Source organism: Oryx dammah, unplaced genomic scaffold, assembly GCF_014754425.2.
Source record: "Oryx dammah isolate SB20612 unplaced genomic scaffold, SCBI_Odam_1.1 HiC_scaffold_27, whole genome shotgun sequence".
Classification (NCBI taxonomy): Eukaryota; Metazoa; Chordata; class Mammalia; order Artiodactyla; family Bovidae; genus Oryx; species Oryx dammah.
The window spans coordinates 116465364-116483581 of record NW_024070211.1 but is presented as its reverse complement, the minus strand read 5'-3'; the positions used below and the strand labels follow the sequence as shown (position 1 = coordinate 116483581).

The following is an 18218-nucleotide window of genomic DNA, read 5'->3' as shown; positions in this document are numbered from 1 at the left end:
GGGCTCTTATATTCTGCAATCTTGCTGATCTTGGTTTTGTATATTTTTTTTGCATTTTCTACAAAGACAATCATGTCATCTATAAATAGTGGTAATCACCTTGTCAATCTGCATGTCTTTTGTTTCACAGCACAGGTTTTAACAAAGCTGATCTTTTGCTCATTACTTTGAGTAGTCTCCTTACTTTTAAAGTTTCTGACACTACTGGATTATGTCAAGACCACAAAAACTGCTATGAGCAGCTACCCCATAATTACTCTCCGAATAATAGGAAATAAGTTTGGTTAGGTAAAGACATCAATATTTAAACTAAGGCTGGTTATATTTAATCAAGATTTTTTGTGTGTTTCCTGACAAGGACTTAGGTATAATTTTAGCAAATGAACAACTTAAAAACTTGTCATAAATTGAAATTAAATATATGGCTGACATAAACGCTGTTGTTTAAACTGACCAGCTCGTCAGTTACAAAAACAAGCACTATGAAGATTAAGTTAAGCAGGCTTTGTATTTCCTATAGCCTCCAGTTCCAGACTACATCTGTTTTCTTTGATACACAAAACCAGAGTTAAAATAGCTCCATTTATCACAGCATGATTGTAGGCAGACAAACCAGCCTGTCTGTTTCCAGATAGTGAAAGCGACTGTTATTAATCACAATTACAGGCCAAACTCTCTAAGAGAAATTGCATCAATATTCTCCCAACCCCCGGCCCTTCTACTCTTGAACTCAAAAATGCTACTGAGAATGTCATGACACTGCCTGAAGGTCAGTAACTAAAGATGCTACTATGAGGCTGCCTTGAGTTTTAAGTTCAAGATACATATTAAGGAAAACCTTTTCCACACATATAAAAGGCGATCTTTTAAGAACTCTATTATTGATTAACTTTAGAAGGATAATTAAACCCACTCTATTTAAAATTTATATGGAAAGATTTCTGCTTGAAATGAAACTAGGAAACTACACTGAATAGCATGGGATATTTGAAATGTACAAATTAGATAATTAACTTTAAGCACAGAAGCATTTATGAAAACAGACATTTTTATAGCAAATTTTGCAGTCAACAGTGTGAAGAAAATTTATTGCTTTCATACAGATGGTAACAGAACCTCCTATAGAGTAAGACTAATCACAGGTTATAGATGAAAACGTTAAAATAACTGTTCGATCTTATTCCTTGATAAGGGTCTTTTTCAAACTGTAATCCTTTTTTCAATGGTTACAGTAGAGGTTTAAGTATACAAACCAGAGTTTCACTTGGTGCTGTCTACTTCTTTTATGTTTTTAAAAGGCTTATTGTTTTTTAAGCACCTACTATATATGCAAGATACTTTGATGTTTACATACATTATCACACTTAAGTCTTATAATAATCCGAGGTAGGTACTATTCCCATTTTGCAGATGAGAAAACTGCAGTTCAGAGAATTTATTTCTCTAAGGTGATACAGCTAGCTAAGTACAGAGCCAAAAGTCAAATACAGATTTGATTCTGAAGTCTATGTTCTTTCTCCTCTGTCTATAAGCCTTTCAAACTTATATTTGCTTTAAGACAAAGTTTAAATGGACTCTTACATACATAATGCATCTAAGAAAGGAAACTAAATTGGCTGGTTGGGCAGTTATACAGAAATGCATATTATTTTACCCTACTTTTCCACTAAATAACTGAGCTGAGTCTGCTAATATACATTCTCAGAAATAATGTTACAGAATAAACTGAGCCTCTCCGTGATTAAGCATGACCCTATGTTCAAATAAGGCCTGCTTATTAAGCATTTGAAGCTAAATTAGCAAGGAGATTAATGCCATTCATGTTAATGAAAAATTCAGATGTTTGAGAATCTGCAAAACTGCCCAAAATTCTGTGAGTGCTTAGACACTTAACTGGTCACATAACATATTTATTGATTGCCTACTTCTATGTAGAATAATCAGTCACTTTTCTAGGGGCTGGGGAACACAGTGACAGACAAGATACGGTCAGTAACCCCACTGAACTTACTCAAATGGGAAATGCATAAACTATACAAGAGAATAGGGAAGATGCCTCTAAGAAAGTGACTTTTTTATCAGAGATCTAAATGATGGGGAAAGTGAACCATGCAAATATCTGGGGGAGGGGGCACAAGAAAAAGACCATCAGAAAGAGATGGAACAAACAGCAAAAGACTTTGAAGAGGAAGGGGGTTGACAGGTCTGAGAAACAGCAAGAAAGCCACTACTGCTATAGGAGAAAAGGAAGAGATGAAGAGACAGAGATAAACACACAATGTATACCCTTGAAGAACCCAATACGGACACTGGGTTTTATTTTGAATATGAGAAGAAAACACTGAGTTTTAAGAAGATTAGCCAGACAGCAAGAGAAATATCAGCAGCGCAACAGGCACAGAGGTAGACAGACCAGTAAAGAGCCTACTGCAGTTGTCCCAGAAGGAAAAAAATAGTGATTTAATGAGGGTGGTTTTGGTGACGCCTTCTGGTATTGGGAGTCATCAGCATAAGGACAGTGTTTTCAGTCCTGGGACTGAAGTAATCACTGAGGGAATGAGGGGCACACGGAAGAAGAAACTGGCTCTGGGCTGAACTCTGGAGCACGCCTGTGTTTAAATAGTATAAAAAAAGGCAAGCTAGCAAAGGAAAAGCATCTTTTTACCTGGACACGTGAAAGATATTCTGTGTTCAGGCTTACTTAGTTTCTTTTTCTAAGCCACAGAGGAATCAAAGTGGTTTAGCATTTGTTTCCACACAGTCATATTTCTGACTGTATGTAAAAAAAAATGAGAAATGAGATAGAAATAAAAGATTCCTTATTTAAATGAAGCAGAACATCTTGATAAATTAATATGCAATCAAACCTTGCTACATTCAAGATAATAATTTCTATAACTAAACTATTTCATTGACCTTGGAGTCTTCAACAAATAAAGGCTTATAAACCTAGAACCTGAAAATGCACATAAATTATACGGGAGCTTTATTGTAACATGATCTGACCTGCATTTGTTTTATTACCTGCTACTGACAACGCTAGAAACCTATAGTCAGGAATTACAAAAACAACCACAAAGTCAAACTGACTTATATGCAAGAACTTAGAAAATAATGAAATATTTATGATAAGGAAATTAAAATATTAATTCATTTCTGTTTTAACATCTAAAGCAGGACAAGAACTTAGGGTCAAAATTAGAGCTATTATTTTATTTTAAAAGAGAAACAGTGATGTTTCGTATTTCTTCTCATATACTTTTAAAATCATGTGCCTCTTTTCAAAGGCATTCAATTTAAATTTTTTTAGCTTTTGACCTATTTTCACTATTTTGGGTTCTTAAGTCAGAGGACAAGGACACTGACATAGGAGGCCCTGAGTTCAAATTCAAATTCTAACAACTATTGCTCATACTTTGGTGTAAGCTACTGTACATTCAGAGCCTTAATATTTCTTCATCTGAAAGACAAGAACAGTATCTATTCCACAGCATTCTGATCAGGATTAAAGGAGACTGTCAAGCAGAGCACCTAGCAAATGCTTTATAAGCGTTAATTCCTTTCCCTATTTTATCTCCCTCCTCTTTGATGTTTTAACATCTTCAGCATTCACATGTTTGTTAAAGTCACCTTCTAAATGCTTTTCAAAGAAGAGGGGGACTCTTATCTTGGTTAGAATATGATGATATCATAATCCTGCTAGTTTTGATCAGTGGCCTTTTGAAATGCTATCATATTTTACTTTATGGAACTGTAAGATCCTTCAAGAGAAGGACTACCACTCTTTGAAATCCTACTGTCTTGTGGACAAGTAATATTTATAATGTGGAAAACATACAACAATGTTAAAAAGCATTAGGCATATCTCATATCAATAACATCCTAGGAGCTATTTATATTTTTTGCTCTGGAATCAAGAATTGAATGATCATGATCTTTTGGTTAGTTAACGTTTACATCTTTCCAACTATTTTTAAATTAATTTCTATTTGTGTTCATTGACTAAATAACAGATTATCAATAATAAATTTACAATAAATATAATAAAGTAATAATAAAACAATTATTAACCATAGCTTTAGACAAATAATAAAGTCTGTCTCAAATAAATTTGTACTAGAATTATTTAACTCTTTACTATTTTAAATTTGTGTGTATTTTCTTTTTCTGTAATGACACCTTTGCACATACATTATTTCAAGTAGGTTTACATAGGTTCTGTTAAAGCCTACCAAGAAACTCTCAGCGTCTAGGGGGTATCTGAGTAAGTACTGACAGCCATTCCACCATATTAGGCTTTCAGCATTTCAGACAGAGACACCACTGGCTGGACCTGAATATCCTCATAGATCCTAAAGGCATAAAGTGTCATAAGCAAGAGAAAAAAAAAACATTGGTTTGGTTTTCCTCTACAATGTTGCAGCTCATTTGGTCACTTCTAACTTCTGTAGAATTTATCACACTGTAAATCTTAAGTAAACAGAGACCATCCTCTCACAATTAAGGAAATCAGTTCCCCTAACCTGATTATCTAACAATCAAGCCTCTATCTCTTTCTATTCAGTACAAAATTTGGCTGTTTTTACCCTCTTGTAGAATTACACCTCTCTCATATTTACTATCACAAACAAGGATCCTACAGTTTCTTATCTCAAAGGAAAAAGTACACTTGTTGGCTGCTGACATCTACCAAAAGGCAAAATTGTTGGCTCTGGAAAGGAAAAAACTGTTTTCCTTTAAATAAGTAATTATAGTTAAATTATTTTGCTTCCTCTCTCTATCCAATCAATTTAGAATTAAGAACATATTACTTCATGATACTATGTAAAATTACTATGTAATTTCCTTACATAGTAGTAATATAGTGGCATCCTAAAATAAAACATTTAAAAAATTTAGGTACTGTATATACTTTCTGAACATTTTGAAAAAAGATACAAAAAAAATCTAAGCACCCTTATGAAATACCTCATGTTTACATTTCCAAAATTAGGTTTAGACCTTTAGATTAGTCAAAAGCTTTTAATTCCATTTAAGAGGTTTCTAATATCCAGTTTCTTCCCTTCTTCATTTTCATCATTCTAACATTCATTAGAATCTCCATCAAAAGGTAATAAATAGGAAGAGAAGGGAAAGAACAATTCATTCACGTTAATGCTTATCAGTCAGCTAAGTTAGAAATTTATTTGTGAAGAGTAAGAAAAAGTAGGGAGAATATAATAGAGTAAATTGATACAGTGATGCTGGGAACTATTTTTCTACTTCATTCATCCACATTAGCAATCTTCTTCAGGCCTGGCTGAATACAGATTTTCCACAGCTCACTATGTTTTCTACCAAAATTCTCTCCATCTTCTTACACACATGTATGGAGAGCTGGCTGAGGCCAATACTATTCTGGTACCGGGAGGAATGGAACAGAAGTCCCTACTGAGGGTCCTACTTTCCAGTAGAAGGAGATAGCTAACTATCATGTTAGACAATGCTAAATGCATGATGGAAAATCAAACAGGAAAAGAGGGATACGGAGAACCCAGAGTAGGAGTTGAATTTTTCAAATCAGTGGTCATTTATCTTCATGCACTTCCCTAAAAAAACTACACATATCTATTTTTCTAGGCACCAATTTATATATTAAAAACACTGCTAGTAACATAGATAGACATATCATAAGTTTTATTGGTGATATGATCAACTCTCCAGTAACTTAATATTATAATGATTAAGGAGGAATATTATAACAGCATTAAAATATTGAAAAAAGTTTTTTTTCATATCCTGTCTTGATTAATCTGCTGAATTTTGAGTGGCAGAACAGCTCTTCAATATATGGTACAACTGACTTTCAGCTACATTCCAATAGTGGCTGAGAAACAGTTATGTAAGTTTCTTCCCCCTTTAAGAACTTTGGCTATAATGGTCAAATACCTTCCAGGCTGGCTGGGCTATCTTGGGTAACATGAAGTTCCTAAGAACTCAGAAGAATGACCAGGTCCTGTTACACAGACTGGCTTGTCAAATCAAGCTTCAGCTGGTTACTACCACAACACAGGTGACCTCAGTGACAGACACAAAAACTTCCAAGATGAGATCTCTAGTGCTATCAAATTCCTCATAGTCCCAGCATTTTATCAAACCAAATATTTTAAGCAGTAGGAATATTAGAAATTCTACCCCCAAAAAAGAATACCTCCATGGTGATGTGACAGGCTCCCTCCATTAGCGAGGATTTCTTCTCTAGCAGCTGCCTGTATTTGGAAACAAAACAACAAATAGATCACTTTGAAGTGAAGGAGTAAGACTCAGCTCTCAAAGGAAGCACAAACGTTCTGGGTTAAATAATAAACGGGAAGTCTAATTTTCTTTTCTATTCAGTTCAGTTCAGTCACTCAGTCGTGTCTGACGGTTTGTGACCCCACGAATTGCAGCACACCAGGCCTCCCTGTCCATCACCAACTTCCCAAGTTCACCCAAACTCATGTGGATCGAGTCGGTGATGCCATCCAGCCATCTCATCCTCTGTCGTCCCCTTTTCCTCCTGCCCCCAATCCCTCCTAGCATCAGGGTCTTTTCCAATGAGTCAATTCTTCACAAGAGGTGGCCAAAGTATTGGAGTTTCAGCTTTAGCATCAGTCCTTCCAATGAACACCCAGGACTGATCTCCTTTAGAATGGACTGGTTGGATCTCCTTGCAGTCCAAGGGACTCTCAAGAGTCTTTTCTATTAGGCTAACTGTATTTTAAAAAGCAACTAAAATATGCAGCCTAGCTTTATAAGTTTTTTTTCTAGTGAACAGTCACAAATTCTACAATTGTTACTTTAAGATTCTAGAAAAGAAACAGAGGCAAAATGATGAATTCAGCAGCACTAAATGATTAAAAACAATTTTAAGAAGTTCTGTAAGGAGTCAGGTCCTACTCTGAAGTAAACATCTCACGATACCAACAAACATTTATTGACTGCTTATGGTATGTCCAGAAAGGTAAAAAGCAATTTACCTGCAATAATTCATTTATTTTCACTAAAGCCATATGGAATAATTACTTTTATTCCTATTTCACAGATAAAGAAAACAAAGCTTAGGTGGTTAAATTTCTCACCTAATATCACACAGTGTACACAGACTGAAGATTACTTACAAAACTATCAGGGATTAATGATAAAAAAAAACTCTGATGGAGAACATCTGTTAGCGCAATGTGTGCTCAGTGGCTCAGCTGCCTCCGACTCTTTGAGACCCATGGATGGTAGCCACTGGGCTCCTCTGTCCATGGGCTTCTCTACGCAAGAACCCTGGAGTGGGCTGCCATGTCCTCCTCCAGGGGATGTTCCCGACCCAGGGACGGAACCCATACTCCCTGTGTCTCCTGCACTGGTAGGTGGATTCTTCACCACTAGCACCATCTGGGAAGTCCTTGCTTTGGGACAAATAACTTGTCAGGCTTCTGGATATCTAAACGTGTGTGTGGGGAGGTGGGGGGGGGCGGTGGCCAGCAGCGCACGGGCCCTTGTTTTATCCTCCTAACATGTTAGGCTCCAACTAGCCTCCTTATAAAGCAGAAAGGTTAGAAAGATAAAGAATTAAAGCAAAATACAGAATGGCTGAAGTACAGGGTGAAAAAAGGGTTACAGTAACTAGAATTACACTCAATTACTCATGAATGTGTAGCAGATATGAGGTAAAATCCCTACAGTGAGTGCCTTGTACCTCTCAGAATCACCTGGATGTGTATAAGCCATCAGCGTCAGGCCACAGTAGAGGCGGCCCTCCCTTCAGGACGGACATCTCATTGCGAAGCAACATATAAGAACCCCCATCACTTAGGATTTAGGGGTTTTCAAGTGAATCATACCTATGCTCGCCCTACTCTAAGAGACTGTATCTTGTAACAAATTATTTTAAGTAAAGCAATAATTACTTGAAACCAGGAGCACTTAGAGAATGACTGTTTGGGTTGGGAAAGAAGGAATACTTTCACTTCTACAGTATTAGTACTATGGGGAAGGGGACTCTGAGTAGCCAGAGGACAATACGAAGACACTAAAAGGCTAAAGGTAGAGGAGACGATTCGAATTTTTGAGGATGCTGGATATGCTCATTATTTTGATGGGGGTGATTTCATAGGTGTATACATATGTCAAAACCCGTGAAATTATACACTTCATAGGCTGTTTACTATATTTCAATTATACGTCAGAAAAGCTGTTTTTTGTTTCGGTTTTTAAAAAAGGAGGTCTCAGAGGGAGCCAACCAAACCTTGTCTGTGGTTTGGGTCTAAAAGTGTGCCACTGAAAATCATCTTGTGGTACTGTCTTTGGCAGGCAGGATACAGTTAACGTGAGGACACCTGAGGTTTAACAAGCCCAGTCTCCTCCCACTTCCTCCATACTCTAGTCTGTTTCTTCCACTCTAGGCCTTCTTATCATGAGAAATATTTATTATCAAACAGAAGGCTTGACAACAATTAGAAGCTTGAGGCGTCTACATTTAAGAAATGTAACAGAAACTGCTAGCAAATGAACCTCAAAGCCTGACATATAACTTTAATTTTTTATTAAAATCAATTAAAATATAAACTAAAATTATAGCAACATCAACCAAGGGTTTTAGAGCTGCTGACCTCTAAAACTGCTCAGTTTTAGAGCAGTCACCATCTAGAGCTGGGTGGGCTGCCAGAGTGATATCAATGATCCCTATACTCTTCATCAGACTTCCCTGGTAGCTCAGACAGTAAAGCGTTGCCTACAGTGCGGGAAATCTGGGTTCAATCCCTGGATTGGGAAGATCTCCTGGAGAAGGAAATGGCAACCTGCTCCAGTATTCTTGCCTGGAAAATCCCATAGACAGAGGAGCCTGGTAAGCTGCAGTCCACGGAGTCGCAAAGAGTCGGACACGACTGAGTGACTTCACTTTCACAGTCTTTATCATTTAATTTAATCAGGTATTATATAAGTAATAATGAAAGAATCACAGACCACAGAATGTTAATTTTAGAATATTGATTACAGTATGTGTAGGGAATATACATTTTAGACTTCTAAGTCAGCATTTAATCCAGTGCAAAAATTATGTTTTTCATTTCTATGGGCTATCTATCACCAAGGTAAACCACAAGTTATTAAAGAGAGTCAAACTAAAATCCATAAGTTGACAGTAAAGTTTATTTAAATTAATAAAAGAATATAAGAGCTATATTCATGTACACAAAATTACCTCGGTTTGTTCAAACACAGTCAGTGGGTCACTGATTCCCCTGTAGTTAAAGGCAAAGTAGAAATAGATACATGCACCTGCATCATAAGTCTGTGTCACCCTAAAAAACAAACAGACAGAAATCCCCCACAAGGCTTTAAGTGAAATCAGATTCAATATCTAGAAACTTAAAGGCAGTATCGTCTGAATGATTTGCTTAATCCACAACCTCATTCTCAACCTACCCTTCTACTCCATGGAAGGAAAACAGATTTGCTAGATAAAGGATATCGATGAACTATTTGTACTATTTTCATAACTTTTTTGGTAAGTCTGTACTGTTATCCCAAAAAGTTTTAAAATTTTATTTCTCCAATTGGCCTGAAATAAAAATTCCACTTCCTCAGAAAGGATTTTTTTTTTTTAACAAAGTATATTGCAGTTAAAGACAGCTTCAAAACAGACCTCATGGAACTTGGTGATCCCTTAAAAGCCTTCTGAACTTCCTCAAAGTTAAGAGAAATAAATATGAGAACTTAAAACTAGAAAACAAGAAAAATGTTCAAATACCAAAAATGATTGGGTAAAATACAGCATCTTCACCAAGTTCACATTAATAAATTAGTAATGACTTTGAAAACAAATTGAATGACACAAAACCTTAAGACAGTGTCTCTGAAGGGTTTACAGTCTAGGTCCCATATGTGAGGATGCTGTATGTGTGTTTGCAAAAGATATCAAGAATGTTAGATTAATAAATCATATACATGACATATATTTGGGCTTTGAAAATGCAATCAGGTGAAGCATTTAAAAGGGAGCTAAGGTAATCATAGTCAGATCTCTGAAAGCAATTTACAGAGGTTCCCACAAAGAATTTAATTCAACAGAAGGAGCAAATATAGAGGAAATACTCTTTTTTACTACACAATACAAATAGAATCTAATCTAAAATTTTAATGGCCTTTTAGGCCAAATGTTAGGTGCCTGAGAACAGAAGAAATGTACTGTTTAACAATGCTACTGTCAATTTGCCAGCTGTGTTTTTCTTCTAGTGTTAATTCACACCCATAAAAAAGATCCCTTGAATGTTTACATTTTAAGTACCAGATTTACAAAGTTTAAGACAAACTGGAGAACTTCTACAAGAGCACTATCAATACAGATGACCATGTTTAAAGAATATAGAATGAAATGAGTTTGCAGCAATTAGAAAATATGTATCTCACATGAGAATCATCAATATCAACAAACAAAATATAATTAATATTAGTAGAACACTGCTACCTTCCCACAAACCCAACATCTATATTATACAATTCAGTTTTCAATAGAGAGGTAGGCTTCTAAAATTACACTAAAGCTTGATTGATCAGTATCTCAAACAAAGTAGAAATGACAACATTTTTTGAAAAACCTTAATTTGGGACAATTTCAGAAAATGACTTAGAACTAAACCTATTAACAGCTCACTTCTATCACTTAAGACACTTAAATACTAATGTCTTCCAAAATCATCTGAACAACAGATAGTGTTGTTGCCAAAGCTGTTATATTATTCTTTAATTTCTAAAAAAAAAAAGTGCGCTATGTACTTTTCAAAGTACTGTACTTTTATGTTAGACTCACTGGCTAGTAATTTCCTTCCACAAAATTTGTTCAGAAAATTTAGGGTTAGAATTCCAATACACAAAATAATTTTTAAAAGACATAAATGAAGTAAAATCAGTAAATGCATGCTACAGCTGAATTCTTTTCCTTAGAATCTTTGATTTCAATGAAATCTACAACTATTTTAAATTAATTTCAGAATAGCTTTTTAAAAAATGATTTAAAAAGTTCATCTCACACATTCAAGCATTTACACTCAACACAGAATAATCTCCTTAGCCACTGTTAATCAGCCCAAATCAAACTCAAGTAAAATTAAACTCTACTTAAATGTTAGTTTAATCAAGTATGTGCTATTAAAACTATATCTAAAACTCCTATTTAGCAAAACACTCAATTAACTTAGACTTTGCACATTCTAAACTTTGGTTTTATAAGATAATCATAGAAGCTAAAGCATTAGGCTTTTATCAGAAAATCCTTAAAAAAACAGCCACATAATAAATGCTGCTGCTGCTGCTAATTCGCTTTAGTCATGTCTGACTCTGTGCGACCCCATAGACGGCAGCCCACCAGGCTCCCACCATCCCTGGGATTCTCCAGGCAAGAACACTGGAGTGGGTTGCCATTTCCTTCTCCAATGCATGAAAGTGAAAAGTGAAAGTGCAGTGGCTCAGTCATGTCCGACTCTTAGCGACCCTATGGACTGCAGCCCACCAGGCTCCTCTGTCCATGGGATTTTCCAGGCAAGAGTACTGGAGTGGGGAGCCACTGCCTTCTCCACATAATAAATGACATATGATCAATTCAGAATATATATAACAATTCTATCCACCTGCAGTACAATACATAATGAAGATCCTTAGGCCTTATGAGTACCATTTAAAGAACCTAGATTTAAGTGTTGTTACAGAAGGTGTCCTAAAGACAGAATATGTTACTTCCCAGTCACTTTCAGTAAGTAGTAGTTTATCACAATGGTAGTCTCATAATGGAAGGGGAGATCTCAAGAGATGCTGAACAGGGAAGAAGGGCAGAAGAAGGAAGAAAGGATATCTGTTAAGCTGAGGCTTGACATAACAAAAGAATAAAAAATCCTCAACTTGACAATACACACTGTTATTTTAAATGCTTTAAGCTTTACTATTAATAAATGACTTTTGGATTAGTTCTCAGTTTTATAATACGTGGCTTGACAGACTAGACAGTCAAGCCTCTTATTCTGTGAGTTCACAGAGAAAATTAGTATCAAAAGACTGGACACAAAGTGCCCCTTCTCAAGAAAACATCCTTTGGGTCTGCTGCTATTTAACTAAGAGGACAAGATTACTAGTTAACTGTGATCCAATATGGATCATAACTGTCCCATGTGGAAGACATTAGCCATATGTGGTACTGTAAATTTAAATTATTTGAGTTAATGAAGTTTAAAATTCAGGTCCACAGTCACACCAGCCACACTGCAACAGCTCAACAGCCACAGGTGGCTTGTGGCTACCATACCGGATAGGACAGATACAGAACATTTCCCTTATCCCAGAAAGATCTATTAGAAAGCAATGAGTTAATCTTCATTTGGATCTTCTGGCTCCACTCATTCCTATATTCCATACCCAATGATTTAATCAACAACTGACAAAGTGGTTAGAATGCTTTTTCTCTACTAAAGAAAGAGCTATATTGAATATGTTTGTAATTTACAGTTTCTTGACTACCTATGAAATTTATAGTTTCAGTGGATGAAGAGGTCCAGGAGTTCAGACATTTGACTCTTGATCATGGTGCTGTCCAGACAGGGCAGAAGGCTCACTTGTGGAAGGGTATTCTACTTCTGTTGGGCTCAGGACCACTGTAAAAGTCCTAGTTTAGTTGCAGTCCTAATAAGTCACTAACATGGCAAGTAAAGTTTAGGAAAGCCTGCTAAGTGGAACAGACCGAAGCTTTTCCTCAGCTCACAAATTACACTTCTCCGTTAATTTTAAAAAGTTTTTCAGAATAAGAAGTATAAGAACAACAGAAAAACTCACCTGCATGTAGAAAGAGGAGCAAACTGAACACCTTTCTCTTTGCATTCCCTTGTTATTCTTTCTTTTACATTTCTACAGAGATCGACAACCCTAGAAAACAAGAATGGAGTTCAATGTTAAGTTTTCACATGTTTCAAAAAGTCTAATAATTACTGGTTTATCAGCACACTTCAAGTCAGAAATTCTCTTAAACTTTTATGTTTATTCCTTAGAGAATGAACAAAAATCATGATTATTCAAACTGAGCCTTCCATTAAAAAATTTAAGGGAGGAAAGCCCTTGCCCTTTTTGTCACAGGAAAGACAGAAGTCAGAGGAGTATACTCAGGTCTCCTGAAGTTAAGTTTCCTACGCTAAGGAAAGTCCAATTTTGAAATAAATTTAACTGTAAGATTTTAAAAACTTTTTAAAAAGTTCTAAGAAAATATTAATGAAAATTCAATTCTGGGTTATAGGAATACCCCAATTGGTGCTAGTGGTAAAGAATCTGCCTGCCAATGCAAGAGACACGGGTTCGATCCCTGGGCTGTGAAAATCCCCTAGAGGAGGAAATGGCAACCCACCCCAGTATTCTTGCCTGGAAAATTCCATGGACACAGGAGCCTGATGGGCTACAGTCCATGAGGTCACAAAGGGTCTAACATGACTGACCATGTGCATGCACACGCACGTGCACACAACCTCCCTCACACACACACAATCTATACCCATGTCTGAGAAGTCTTCCTTAATTTAAAAAGAATTTCATTAGTAATCACACTATTATACCAAATGTTCAACAGATTATTTTCAAGCGTTAGGCTAAAATCCAGCTCAACAAAGACTTACTGGATACAAACTATGTGTAAAGTTATACCAGATTATTTAATATTAGAAGTCAGTGAAAACAGAAAAGCAAGGCAAATTCTTAAAGGGGAGAGAAGACTGGCAATATTTAACAATATTACTCTATTTTTTAATGTGAGTTGTAACATATTTTTATAGCCATATATTTTGTTTCATCTGGAAAATAAGACTCAAAGTATACATAAGGCATTTTATTCTCCAATAAATATCGTGGCTACATATTGATGATGATTCTGTGTTTTAAGCCTTGGTCTTTAGAATAGAAAAGATGACCAAAAGTTACCTGTATTTCCAATAAAAATGAAGAATAAATAAAATAAATATGAAAAAGGTTGCAGTGTTTTATTAGCATGTCAGTTTTATAAATACGGTGTCTAAAAATTCTATAAATTCTGACTTTACAAAACAACACTGAAGTTAAATTCTGCTTTATTCTGCTTAAGGCAGATAAATAAAATCTGCTTAATCTTAGTATCTATAGGAATTAATGTGCATTACAAATTTATAAACATAATAAGTTCTTTATTATGACTCTAGAAAATGGAATTTATATACTACTTGAATAAGATACTTTCTAGAAATTATTTGTATAATTCTCACAAAGCTCATGCAAAGGTCAATACAGTCCATTTGGACCAATCACTATATATGAGGTAAACATAACTGTGTATACTTTTAAATTCTTACCTGACCGTATTAGCTAATTTAACACTACTGACTATTTCTTCATTGAAAAAAATTTCCCTTGGCTCCTCTCACAGCACTGGTTTTCCTCCAGATCTTCTAGACTGTATTCCTTAATTTCCTTTGTTAACTCTTATTTGGATGACTAAATGAATTCTTTGTTTGTATCCCTTCAATGTTGGGGTTCCCTGGAGTTCTTTCTCAGGCCTTCTTTTTTCCTTCATTCATTTACCTGAAAGTGTATCTGCTCCTTTGGTTTTAATCACAAATCTCAAGCTGGTATCTCTAAAATCTTCTAATCTCTAACTTGGATCTCTTAAGCAGCTATTTTTTATAGACTACATTCTTACACTATTCCAGAGTTCATTCACAGGACTTTATACAGAATATACACTGAGCACCTAACAGGTGCAGTCATTGTGTGAAGGCCACAGAGGAACACATAAAAACTAGTAAGACCAATAATCTCTTAAGAGATTTATGCACCTATACAGAATTGTAAAGTAAAATTAAAATAAATAAATAAAAGATTTATTAAAAAAAAAAAAAAGAGAGAGAGATTTATGCACAAAAAGGCCAAACAATCTAATAATGTGTGAGGGTTGAAGACTCCGATCCCATGGTTTGCTACTAAATATGGTCTCTACCTAGCTAACGGTTTAAGAGAAAGCAAGTTACTAAATGGTAACAAGTAAATTTCAAGTCAGGAATACAGCTGCTTTCCCTTAGTTTTATTTATTAATACTTTAGCTGAAGACATTGTTTTAAATGAAAATTAATCAAGTATGTAGCCCTGTATAAAACAGATAATAGTCAGTGAGTTGAAAAAACATGTCAGACTATACAAGGAAAGGATAAAGAAAAATGAAGAGAGAGTGCGTGACCAGTTTCCACAGGTGGAAGAGTTTAAAGACAGAAGGGAGATCGTCAGTTAGCAGGAACTGATGACAAGGAAATTCATAATACTGAAGAAGTAATACTACACTAACCCATTTTCCCCAGTAAGGAAAAGTATTAAAGACTAAAGTGGTCTCTGAGACAACTATGAACAGCTCCCAAACTATATCTGCTGTTCAAAAGTGTCAGATGTGGATGAGGTGATAATTCTTTTTATTTATAAGATTTATTCCCCCTATTAAAATTTAGCATCCAAAACTGAATGCTATGAATTTAACAGACTGATACTCTAAATTTGATTACTATCTTATGGTGCATGGAGTATTAGCATCAATACACTGAAGTCAAAACTCACAGTAGATGAAGACAATGTAGAAAAGTAAAAAGTTTTCTGGGGGAGGAAAAAAAATGAGCTTAAGGTCGAACAAAGATGTTAAGGTAGGTAACATGTTAAGGTGTGTTCAGTGGGATCTGTTGGATCTTATACGCTTTATTACAGATTTAAAATAGTAAATTTTATAAAGAAAAAGTAAAATGTACCTAGAATAAAAATGTACTAACAATTTCAAGAATTTCCTATTGCTGAATAAGTTAACTCACAGGTCTATTTTTAATAAAACCATTTCACATTTCCTAATCAGCTTTTACTATATTTCCCTAACCAATATTTGTATGTGTACATGTATGTAATTTTAAAACAAATTATACAGTTTCTTAAAATTGGATTTCTTTCAGAAATCACTTAAATTCAAGCTAAGATCTTGCTTAATAGTACACATACAAATATCAAAAGCTAAATGATATACTACAATAGGAGGTTGTATTTTGGGGAGACTTTCTGGAGAACACTTAAGCACATTAACCATTTAAGAATTTAAATCAAAGCTAAGTCAAACCACACAATGACATTTAGTGTTCAGTAAAATTCTTTAAAATGTAAATTTCAGTAATACCATCCTTCTATAGGGCATGGGCAAATCAAAAATTTTTTAAATGGCTTGCAAATATGACATTCTGATGAAGACACTAATTTAAATAAAAGTGATTACCTTCTTTCAATGCTTCTTTATAAAATTTTAGAAGTTTACATATTCACACACAAAGATAAATTAGTTCAGCAACTTGTATAGCATATTTTAATAATATCAGGCATTTTGTTTCATTTTACCTGTCCCAAGGAGCAGAAGTCTCAAAAGATTCTCCTAATACATAGTATTCCAAACCCAAATCCTGTTAAGACATATACACAAAAATCAAGGAATTATAAAAGACGCAGAAGTCCATAATATTAGTAGTATTTCTTATTCACTGTTAGTACTTTGTATTTCTAATTTAACCTTCTGGACTCTTTACAATCTACCTCAAAAAAGTGGGAAACTGGTCCCAACTCCGGGATACAAACTCCAGGAGGACAGAAACTTTGTCTTGTTTTCTTCTGTGCCCTTGGCACCAGGTGGAATGCCTGAAACATGGTAGGCACTCAAATATCTCTCTAATGAATGCAGTCTCTACCCAGGAACTGCCTGTGTGCATGCAGAGAACACTAGCAGGATAGATTTTAGTGGCCTAAATAAACAGCGAATTGACCAATACCAAAAAGTGATTAGGATCAAAGGAGCAGGGAGATAGGGAAGTCACAGGCAGAGGGGACTAGAGAAAGGAAAAGATATCTTCTTCAAATCAACTTTTCTTTAAAAATAAACTCAAGAATAGAGTGTTTCTCTTTGTAATGACTAAAGAGATAAAACATCTGGACCCATCTTAGCTAGGAAAAACTGTATTATAGCATATAAAATATATTGCTTATATAATAAGTAACTTATAATACTAAATTTTTTACCCAGAGTACAATTCTGTTCTAATATCAAAACTGGAAAGAGTCATAAGCCACCACAGAAGGGCAAAGGTATGAAAGAAGACTTAATAAAGTAGAAAAATCATAGACTCATGTTAAATTACAATAGGTTAAAATTTAAGAAAATAAAATTTTATTCACTTAAGAAAATGTATTGTTTGCAACATAAAATGACAAGGGAAATATGAGATAACTTACTCGAATGTATGCAATGACATAGGTCAACAAATAACCTCTCTGTCCATTATCTTCCCCAGCTGCCAATCCCCTGTAATTAAAGAACAAACTGAATATATTTCAGATGAACTATTAAAAATAAATAATACTAACCAAACTGATCAATACCTCAAGATAACTGCTTATAAGATTAACACAGATTACATCTCATTTTAATTTCAATCTCATTTATCATAAAGGGATAAATGTGCTATCAAGAAAACAGGCTTGGACAAAAGAATTTTTAATATTCAGTTTGGTAATTAATTTTAAACTTTTATAGCCACCAAACTAGTAAACCTGAGTGATATAAACTCAACCAATTATATTCAGACTGTAAAACGAAGAGACTCAGCCATGAGAAATAAGCTTAAATAATCTTCACAAGGACAAGATACTTAAAATACTCCTAGTTTACTCATATTCTAATCTGTATATTCATGTATTATAGTCTTATTTATATACAAAGATTCATAATGAATGACTACTATCTTCTAACACCAAGAAGATTCCTGAATACTTGAGCATGTAGCATCTGGAATATTAGACATGGTGTTTACTTTATGGGACTTATTTAAAAGACAGACAAAACACACTTATACAGATATATTAAAATTTATGAAGCATCATACAAATAGGTACAAGAACAAATGTATGAACATATCCATTTCAACTGGAAAGTAATTTTATACATAGAGGATATATTTGGTGATCTAGTTAGAATTAATCCCATATAATGTATATTTCAGTCCAAGTATTCTATTTTGTTCAAGTCATTCTAATTTTAAAAGACTAGGAGTGACTGATTTCCACTACCTTCAATACAGAGTCTTTGATTTTGCTTTTTGCCACCACTTGGCAGAAATTAAAATTTAAGTAGTTTTAGTCAA

The 18218-nt window shown here is 34.8% G+C and overlaps 1 protein-coding gene across 1 annotated transcript in view; it reads right to left on the bottom strand.

The window, feature by feature from the left end:
• The window catches only part of AGPS (alkylglycerone phosphate synthase), a 131523-nt gene that overhangs the window by 16010 nt on the left and 97295 nt on the right, over positions 1-18218 (bottom strand). Inside the window, exons 15-19 of the mRNA XM_040227698.1 lie at positions 17311-17380; positions 16426-16487; positions 12832-12921; positions 9215-9314; positions 6191-6248 (exon numbers count right to left, since the gene is read on the bottom strand). Of these exons, the coding sequence (XP_040083632.1) occupies positions 6191-6248; positions 9215-9314; positions 12832-12921; positions 16426-16487; positions 17311-17380 (380 nt within the window). The remainder of the gene's footprint in view (positions 1-6190; positions 6249-9214; positions 9315-12831; positions 12922-16425; positions 16488-17310; positions 17381-18218) is intronic.